This window comes from Xyrauchen texanus, chromosome 14, assembly GCF_025860055.1.
Source record: "Xyrauchen texanus isolate HMW12.3.18 chromosome 14, RBS_HiC_50CHRs, whole genome shotgun sequence".
Classification (NCBI taxonomy): Eukaryota; Metazoa; Chordata; class Actinopteri; order Cypriniformes; family Catostomidae; genus Xyrauchen; species Xyrauchen texanus.
In genome coordinates, this window is record NC_068289.1 from 14,731,294 (window position 1) to 14,742,276 (window position 10,983).

At 36.3% G+C, this 10,983-nt stretch overlaps 1 protein-coding gene across 1 annotated transcript; it reads left to right on the plus strand.

Moving 5' to 3' along the window:
- The first annotated feature begins 3,306 nt into the window (after positions 1-3,306).
- On the plus strand, positions 3,307-10,655 carry vgll3 (vestigial-like family member 3). The gene is made up of 4 exons (XM_052142136.1): positions 3,307-3,688; positions 4,563-4,875; positions 6,166-6,669; positions 9,942-10,655. The coding sequence occupies exons 1-4, from the start codon at positions 3,545-3,547 to the stop codon at positions 9,980-9,982; spliced, it is 1,002 nt and encodes a 333-aa protein (XP_051998096.1). The 5' UTR covers positions 3,307-3,544; the 3' UTR covers positions 9,983-10,655.
- Positions 10,656-10,983: the final 328 nt, after the last annotated feature.

A 10,983-nucleotide genomic window follows, 5' to 3' on the forward strand; every position in this document is an offset into this window, starting at 1 on the left:
TATTTTGAAATATTTTATTGAATTGACTAAAAAATTATGTCATAGAAAAAAGTTGTTTGATTTCAGCATACAGGTGTGCATCTCAATTGTCTTAATGAACTCTAATAACTATATCTAATGTTTGGTAAATTACCCCAAAAATAATCCAGTGCAAATGACTAATTACTTCTCTGATATTTCTGTTGAAAGTAATCACATTACTAATAACTTTACTTTTACATTTTCCTTTCTGAAACACTTGTCACAAAAAAACCTTTTCCGATTAGTGACTTCTAAATAATGTCTATCCTAAATCATACACACGGCAACACACGCTTCTCCCTTACAATGACAAGTGAGGGACATAATTTGAGTTTTAAAGGGACAGTTCACCCATAAATGAAAGTTATTTCCTCATTTACTCACCCTCATTGTATCCCAGATGTGTATGACTTTCTTACTTCTGGTGAACATGACCAAAAATGTGAGTATATCTAAACATATAAAGAATATCTCAGCTCTGTAGGTCCAAACAATGCAACTGAATGTTGATCAGGCCTTTAAAGCTCCAAAAAGGAGATAAAGTCAGCATAAATGTAATCCATACGACTGCATTGTTCAATCAATATCTTCTGAAGCAATCAGTTTGTTTTGGGTGAGAACAGACCAAAATATATCTCCTTCTTAACTCTACATCTTGCCATTGCAGTCTCTACCAGGCATGATCATGATTTCAAGCTCGATTACACGTCCTAGTTGCTGACGCATGTGCAGACCACTAGATGGCACTATAAGAAGTGTAATAGAGCTTGAAATCATGATCGCCAAGGAGACGACTGTCAAGATGTACAGTGAATATGAGTTTGTTTTCACTCGAAAACAACTGGACTGCTTCAGAAGACATTGAATAAGCCACTGGAATCTTATTGATTACATTATTATTTTTGGAACTTCTAAGACTTGATCACAATTCACTTTCATTGAGATGAAATATCCTTTTAAAAATAGTAATCTGTGTTCTGCAGAAGAGACGTCACGCATATCTAGGATGGCATGAGGGTGAGTAAATGATGAGAGAATTTTCATTTTTGGGTGAACTATCCCTTTAAATGTATTCTACATAAATATCATTAACCCAAGTAATGTACATTGAAGTAATAAAATGAATTACATTAAAAGTTAGTCACTGCAGTCTGTCAACAAGAATTTAAAATATAATGCTTTACACTAATTTGACTGAGATTACAGTAACAAATTACTTGTAGTCAGAAAAAACAGACACTGCCTATATCACATATTTTTTGTTTATTGCATTACATTGGCCATAAGCCATCTTGTTCCCTTTTTATCGGCATTGGCCATTGCAAAACACATATCAGTCACCCTCTAGCTTCCATTGTGCTATATCAGAGAATACTATAAACTCATATTAACTCATAACTCAAATAATAGCTCATATTAGATGCTTTGAATTCTACTAATGTCCTTACTATTGCCATCTTCCAGACTCAGAGTCTTGCTCTGGAAATGATGTGAAAGCAACTAACGATGACTGTGGACATTTAAAACAATGTGAAGTCTTAGTAAATGTAAGATTGTAAATAGGATCCAAATGAGCACATTTCCTTTTATTGCACTTAAATTTTTCTTTGTTCTCAAGTAAAATGACTTCACCACATGGGGCTTTTGATAAAATGTGTGTCAGTGGAAATTTAAAATATAGCAGCAGCCTCTTATGGGGCAACATGCATCAGGGTTGGCCTTTGAAGCATCCTTTGTGAGATGTGAGGCAAGAGAAAGAGAGAAAAAGAGCCAGAACTAATTCCTTTGTGTCTCCTGCTCAAATGTTCATCCCACCTCATAAAAAACATGATTAGAAACATCACAGTGTGTTATTAAAGAAAAGTGGAAGATAGGGAGAAAAAGTCACTGTGCTGAGATTCATTCAGTCAGGCCTGCAGTATTAACTTGGATCGACTCCACTGCTCTCTCTCTCTCTCTTTCTCTCTCTCTGTGTGTGTGTGTGTGTGTGTGTGTGTGTGTGTGTGTGTGTGTGTGTGTGTGTGTGTGCGTGCGTTCATGCGTGTGTGTGTGTTGTAACTGCAAGACTCAGTAACTGTGCCCTAGATTTTTCATAAACTTTGTACCCCAATACAATTAAATTATTCACATATCCTTCTGCATTGTGTCTCATCATCAAAGCGAACAATCATTTGCAATCAAAAGTTCAGCACACTGTCTCCACAGGATTAGATGAGATCTAACAACAGCTGGGAACATCGCTGGGCAGAGCAAATTAATAATATAATGAACCATAATGTATATTCTAAACTGTTCTGTATTGTCTTTGATTGGCTTTGTTACAATGGACGTACTCTGGCACTGCTATAGTCTGAAGCTGAGTTTAGGTATTATACAGAGTGGTTGAATTACAGTACTGTGCAAAAGTTTTAGGCACTAAAAAAAATGTTGCATAGTGAGGATGTCTTCGAAAATAATGCCATAAATAGGTTTTATTTATCACTTAATGTCATACAAAGTCCAGAAAACATACAAAAGCTAATCAATATTTGGTGTGACCTCCTTTGCATTTAAAACAGCACCAATTCTCTTAGGTACACCTGGACGCAGTTTTTCTTGGTTGTTGGCAGATAGGATGTTCCAAGCTTCTTGGAGAATTCACCACAGTTCTTCTATTTATTCCAGCTGTCTCAATTGCTTCTGTGTCTTTATGTAAGTTCTGTGAGTTCCCTCACATGTATCCAGGAACTATTCACTAAATATGGAAAAACTGCAGCCCTGTAAGAAGCTCAGAAGTTTTATTTTGTTTGTCTATTTTAATTACATCAACATCAGACAGTGAGTGCATTTGGTCTAAAGGCCTACGGACCTACAGCAGGTGGCAGCACATACCTAATGCTAACCTATCCAAATCATTGCTAATTACAGTCAGAGGACAGGACAGAACAAAATTGACATGTTATTACAATATTTCCTCCATTGAATAACTAATTTACCATCGTAACAGAAAATGATTATATAAGGACAGCAAAGAAAAATAAATTAAAGAGGGACTGCAATCAAGGCATCATGACCTAACTAATGCCTTCCAACCAACGACTTGTTGGTTAAATGTTATTGTTGAGCTGATTGAGCTCTTAAAAGTAATAGTGTATAACTTCTATTAGCCAATGACTGGTAGACGAGTGGCTTATAAATGTTTGTCGCTGCTTATTCAGTGGAGACCAGTTTCCACCAATCAGATCGCGGCGCTCCAAACTTCCCACCAATCAGAGAAGCTCCTGTAACTTTAGAGCGCAGTTTGCGGAGCCGCTCGCGTCTGTACCTCTGTTTTGATCCGCTGTCTCTCTGTAGGTGGTGCAACATCGATGGGTACGCTTTTGTTTTTATGCTAATATTTCCTTTTACAAACTGTGGGGCTTTTGTCCAACGCTCAGGTTTATATAGGGGGAGAATGATGACACAAGTGTTTATGTGTGGTTGAGAAAGCGCACGCCGAACCCGTGTTACTATAGACCCTCTTGAACTTGTGTAAGCGTCTGCCATGAGTTGTTTGGATGTTATGTATCATCAGAGTTATGGGGCTCATCATTACTTGCCCGCGACATCAGCAGCGGCGGCAGCAGCAGCATACAAAGCGGCATACTATCATCATCATCACCACCAGCAGCAACAGCAGCAGCAGCAGGTAGGTTCTGTCACATTTAACTCACTAAGAGCTCAAACAAGAAAGTATTGATTCAAAACTTGTGTTGAGATGATTTAAGAAAGATGCCCTGCTGCATACATCTCTGATCATCAGTTGTGTGTGTGTGTGTGTGTGTGTGTGTGTGTGTACATTAATATTTTATTACATTTTATGAATATTATGAAATTATTTATATATATGAGTGAAATGAGACAATATATTTTCTTATTAAATAAATAATAATTATAAAATAAATACATTTGCCATATGGGCTTCATTTTATGTCATTCGAATCTAATAGTAAAACGTTTTGAAACTCTTTATAATCAGAATTTATGATCACAAAACTTAGTTTATGCTTGAAATTAGGTTTGTACACACACTTTGTGTCTGTGTCTATATTTCTTTATAAAACAAAAATTCAAACTTATGAGTTTGAATTTTTGGATGAGTTGGATCTGAATAGTGAAGAAAAAGCTGCCAGTCCAGCATTCACCTGAACTCAATACTGTTTCAAAATAGTGTCTACTTTCAAGTTAAATACTGTTGACCGGTAGTGTACATACTTAGTTAATGTTTGAATGCAATGCTACTAAATGCTAAAAGTATCATATAATATTATATAATGATATATGACCTGAAATTCTTAAAGTTCCAAGCTGTGAATTACAAGTGAATGTGTTTATACAGTCCATCATACGGAAAGCTTTATCCACGTAAATCAGCGAACCACTAATGTGCCAAGTGTGGGCACCAGGCCATCAACTCAAAGATAATCCCCAACAATCTATTTTGGTCAAACACCAGATGGGGAATAAGTGTGCTGTATCTTTTAATCCCTCACAATTTACATTGAACTACTTGTGTCTTCCAGCAGAAGAAGTTTGGTGTCTACAGCAGGATGCATGATTCTGAGGAGTTTCACAAGCAGCTGGGAGCAGTGAAGCCCCGTTCTGAGCCTGAGCTCCAGAGTGAGGATGAGCAGAATTCTGGGGAAGAGGAGCGCTGTAAGGAGGCGCAGCCTGCCGAGGCTGAGTACTTGAGTTCCAGGTGTGTGGTGTTCACCTACTTCCGTGGGGACATCGGGGATGTAGTGGATGAACATTTCTCCCGTGCTTTGAGCCAGCCCAGCGCCTTCACCAATGAAGTGAAAACCAGCAAGCTTCCCACTGGAGGACCATGGAAAGGTAGAAGGCAATGTTATACCATTTAAGAACCCACAATATTTGTCATCCTAAAAATGCAATAAATGTACTATAAAATCAATTTAGTTGTGCAAGTGATAAAGTATTCGCTTTATGCCGTACTATTCAGGATAGTTTCGGACCTTAATTCTGATTGGACAATGTTTCAATTCCAGCTGTGCCAAAATACTCAGTATAGTAACAGCAATGGCGTGGCTGTTCTGTTTTTGTTTACAAACTGTGGACCTATAATATATCCTTGAAATCTTTTATGAAGATTCTTGGTTAAAATCTATATGAATGTTTAGGGAAAGCATATGTTTTGGGTGTAGTAACTGTTACCTTTTCTTTAGAATTTTTTTGCCATTTTTGCCTTTACTAGTTTTTTAAATGGCCCTGCAGTGTGACAAAGGAATTTTTTTAAAGTATAAATATTCCATGCAATCTCACAATTGACATATATTTATTTACAACAATTAAAAGAATTAGAAAATTCATGATTGAGTACAGCATGTAACACTGCAGAACATACTGTATCAACTTCCTATAATTATTGCATGTCAACTTGTTATGCATTAACCATTTTATACAAGCAATAAGGCCATGCAAATTGTGAATAAGGGGTGTTGATACACAATACAGCACAACCTTGCATAGCTATTTGCGTAGAGGAATAATTCTCTCAAAAATGAAAATTCTCTCATCATTTACTCACACTCATGCTATCCCAGATGTTTATGACTTTCTTAATTCTACTGAACATAAACAAAGATTTTAGGAAGAATATCTCAGCTCTGTAGGTTCATACAATACAAGTAAATAGGGTTCAAAACTTTGAAGCTCAAAAAGCATATAGAGGCAGCATAAATATAATCCAAACAACTCCAGTGTTTAAATACATGGGTGGGAAACAGATCAATAAGTCATTTTTATTATAAATCTCCACTTTCAAAAAGCCCTCCTAAATCATTGGAGAAAATCTATAGTGAAAATGGACTTAAATATTGATCTGTTTCTCACCCATACCTATCATATGGCTTCTGAAGACATTGATTAAAACACTGGAATCATATGAATTACTTTTATGTTGCCTTTATATGCTTTATTGAGCTTCAAAGTTTTGGACCCTTTTGAATTGTATTGTATGGACCTACAGAGCTGAGATATTCTTATAAAATATCTGTTTGTGTTCTGCAGAAGAAAGAAAGTCATACATATCTTGGATGGCATGAGGGTGAGAAAAATCCATATATTGTGGTGCTGTGGAACTAATTGTTTCGTTGTGTGTTTCAGATGGAGGCTCCCACTCTGAGGGTCAGTGTGGATCTATATCATCATCCTTGTGGGGTAGCGGCTACCCAACTCAGACCAGTCCTTGTGTCCCCTCCCCTCACTCTGACTTCCCCCACACCCCCGCCTTCCACCTTTCCGACACTGGCCTCTGGAGTAACCACAACCTTGTGCAGACCGGTCTACCCCCTTCTTCTGTGCTTACTGATTCTTGGCACTATGGCCTGGGAGCCCAGAGTGGAGCGGGATACCCCCACATACATGAGATGTACCCTCACATGCATCCAAGGCACTCGCATCCACATTCCCATGCCCACCATGTGCTCCATCACGCTCACAGCCCTGCTCTGGACCCTCGTTTCAGCCCCCTTCTGTTACCTGGTGTCAGAGCGTCTTGTAGCCCCTCTACCTGCACAGATGGAATAAAGACAGAGTTGGAGCCAAGTAGAATCCCGACGCCTAGCTGGCCTGCTTCGTTCCATGGGTCAGTGGATATCTATGACACAGGTGAGACAAGATTATGGAATTTTGATTCAGGACTGGGGAAAAAACAAATGTTTACCTATAAAATGTGCTTCATGTTGGAACATCTAAATTAACTGGTTTTGTTAAAAATGCCATTACTGAATCAACCTGAATACATTAGATTACATCAACAGAACTAATTGTAAGGGTTAGATCAGGTAAAAATCACTCCATAAGGTAACGATTGCAGGGTATCACTTTTTACAGTGTACATTTCTATGTTTTGGATAGTTGACACATACCCTGTTCATGATCAAGATTTTAGCTTATAATTAATATGGATGTGTAAGGGGAAGTGAATATGTTATTTCGGGTAACAAGTTCTTTACTGTTTTAATCAAAGTTTTGCTTTCTTGTTCATTATAATTGATTAAATCTTTGTGTTACAGATATACTAAAAAACTCTTTAAGTTGACTTTACTCAATTGATTGAGTAAACTCGTTCCCTCAATTTGAGTAATGGCATCTTTAAAAGTTGTGTTATTAAGTTGACTTTACATGCTGATGAAATAGAATGAACTGAACTATTTAAGTTAATGGATTAATTCACTCAAAAATGAAAATTCAGTCATTGTTTACTCACCCCTGTGTTGTTATACCTCTATATGACTTTCTCTCTTTTACTGAACACAAAGGGAGAAACTGTGAAAAATGTTGTGCTCATTGATGTAGTACAATAACAGTTTATAGTGACCACCTCTTCAAGCTTCAAAAGAACACAAAAGTATTATTCAGAAGTTGAATAAATTATTCCACGAGACTCAGGATTGTTATGAAAGCATACGATAAGGTTTAATGAGAAACAAACTGAAATCTAATATATTATTTAGTGAAAATGTTCACTGACCTTTGATATCCTGTGCAAGTTTATGATGGGGCACGAGAGCAACAGTTCACACAGCCCCCTCATGACATTGGGGTGTTCAAGTGAAAACTCATTTGTTTATCTAAAAACAGGCCATCCACAGTGATAGCGCCAACAGAACACAACACAGCTGCACAAACCAGAGAACACAACTTACTAGACATGTCTGAAGAGTTTGTAGTTGAAGATTTGATGCGTTTTTATGTCCAGCCTTATTTTTTTGAACGGAGTACTCTGAAATCAAACAGGCTGGCACAGTGTTCAAACCTGATGGCAAACGACACTAGATAAAAGATTGAATTGAATTGAGTAATGGCATCTTCAAAACGTAACTATTTAGGTTACGTTAACTAGTTGCAAGTAGATGTAACTCATATTTGCTATATTGTTGTTTCTACTGTTGTTAATAATTTTAATTGAATTAATTCATTTATAAATCAAACAAATTACACCTCAAATAAAAATCATAACTGATTCTAGGTCAGTCATTAAGTAAACTTAATTCTCCAAAGAAATACCTGCACTTTAACTGTACATGCACAAAAACAATTAGTCCAAATGTGACACTGGTCACCCTAATGGTAACATCACACAAAACAATTATTTGCAACAAAACTACATAAATAATACTACAAAAGCGCTAAAACATCTTTAAATTCCTAATTACAGCTATTTAAATGCCCCCATAACTTCCCTTTGACCAAGTAAACATAATTAAATAATTAAAGTGCAAAGCATTATGGGTATTCCCCATAGCCACAAATATGTACTCAAAAGTTTGAATAATTTACACTTAAAATCCTTTTTAAGTTCAGTGAACTTAAATATTTGAGTTATGAGCCAAAAATATGACATTTCAGGTAATGTTTATGACAACTTGATTTTTGCAGTAATGACAAAGTTAGGTTTAAGATTGTATTATTAATATTTACAAATATTCCATGTAGTCTCTCAATTAATATGTTGTCATAAAAGCTGTATGCATAATAATTATTTTACAAAAAGAATTGGTACAAAGCTTTTAATATGAGTTTCATATAAAGTATACACTGTACAAAGTGAATATTTTTTTCCACCTGGTCTGACCCTTACAATGAGTTTTTGTTGGTGTAACCTAATGTATTCAGAGTCCTGTTGCACGAAGCTGGTTTCAGTGGCTACCCATGTAAGTTTGAGTTTAGTATTAGCAAACTCTGTTTTTTTGGGCTCAAGTGTTTTTTGTTTTTTTTTGGCATTTACCAGTTTTCATCGCCATAGCAACTTACACCACACTGCTAATCTGCTCCGAGCAGGTTTTATTCTGGGTTACAGATCGCAAACTGATGCTGAACCAATCAGCTGTGAGTAAAGTGACTCCCCCTGTATCCCTCTCTCCAAATTAAAGTGATTTGGCTAGGAAATGTATATATTTAGTGTAGTCAGATAAATATATTATGATTTTATATATTATACCCACATATTATGATATTATAAGATGGTTCATTTGAGAGATCGAGGAACCTTTTATCTTTTGACAGTGCATTAAAAAGTATTATTGAGTCTCTTTGCATTTCTTTACACACTGTACCTGTATGCAGTGCGTGATGCTGAGAACCTCAAGACAATTGTGATTCTCACATATTGTGTGACAAGTCTTTGCACATGAACAAATATACTGGTAAAATTATATTGTAGGCACAAAGTGACATTGCTTGCACTTAATGGAATTATATTAGGCTTTTAATTGAAATAAATATTAAAGCTTTTACATTTTAGATAAATGTATAGATTGAATAAACATTTGTCTTATTGTGAACCTATATCATCTAAATTAAACATTATATTCAGTTTCTTTGTCTTTCGCTGTGTTTCTTCATGCTATGTAAATGTTGAAATTCTTTATATTTTCATAATGATTTTTAGCGGTGATGAAAATCACACTGAACGTGAGAAGTAAATCATGGTGACTCTCTCCAAGCTTCGCCCATTGGCTGTTTGCGGCAGATGTCACTCATTCGTGTGCACAAGTTTCAGGGTCAACCACAAACTCGGGATCAAATTCTTGAGTTGACAGAACATTTGTACCAAGCTTCTCGAGTTCGCTGAACTCGATCTGGCTTTATCTGGTTTTCTTAACCTGAAACTTTCTCTGAAACTCTGAGTTTGTCAACTAGCTTTGTGCAACAGGCCACAGGTTGAGTCAGTCTTAAATAATGTTTGACTTGAGTAAAACCAGCTTATTTAGATGTTTTCACATAAAGTACATTTTATTTTCTAGACTGAACACAATTTTACAGTGTAGCATGTCACTCCAAAGGACATGGTCGACTCCCCTAAAGTATTTCATGTCAGCTACTGCAGTGTTAAACATAATGTGTGTTGTTAACATAATATATTTTCTCACCCACAGCACTCGAGCAAGATAAAGCAAAGGCCAGTGTTTGGTTCTGAAACAGAGAGAGGATTAATTGGGACTACATGCCTTAGACAGGGCCAGTTCTGAAATTGGGGCCCACGATACTGCATGTGGAATCTTTCCCAGGGTTTTCTGATTTCTTGTGAACTATTGACATGGAGCTAAATCTCTATCAGTGAGGCAAGTGTACCATCATGTCTGAGTTTGTGCCCTTAATGTGTTCTCGACCCAAAGTCGATCCCATTCTAGAGGACTGTCTCCCATCTGGGCTATTAAAGATCTCTGCCATAAAGGATGCTACACATCCCAGTTGAGGTTTAAGAGGTATATCTCCCTCTTTCTTTATACAAAAGAGGTTTTCTGTGTTGTTTATACTTTAGAACTGCATTTATGTACTTATCACAGGTTCTGTTGAAAGAATCGATTGTCTTGGTGCAGTAAAAGCAGTAATGTTTGAATGTTTGAGAACCATTGTTTAAATAAAATCTTTATTTACTTTAATATATTTGTCTAAAGTAGTCTTGTGGTTTTACTGATTTGTACTTTCTGTTCATATTTGTGTTAATTGATTTTTATTTTACATAGTGAATTGTCATGCCTTTGGGGAACAAGTGATAAGTTTACTGCTAAAACTGAACTGCTAAGTTTTATTGGCAAACAATCTGTTTTATTTTGATGCATTGATTAAATCATTACAATGATTACTGTCCCTTGAACTGTTGTCAGTCTTAGTGCAGTGCTTTAATATTGGTTATTTCCCTGAAATTATGTACTTTTGTCAATAAGGAATTTGAGAGGTCAGTGGCAGACATTCATGACTCTTACAGAGTCTTGACCAAGTTTGGAAACAAAATATGGAGAGCACAAAATCCCAAATGGGATAGTGTCATTCCATTCACATTTAGATTCATCTCTTGCAAAGCCACAAAATCTGTGATGTGTCATAAACTGTAAAAATGTTTATATGAATGCTCTTAAATGTCAAAAGCTGGTATGTGTTTCCTGCCTTGCTAGGAAACACATAAATCCAAGACAA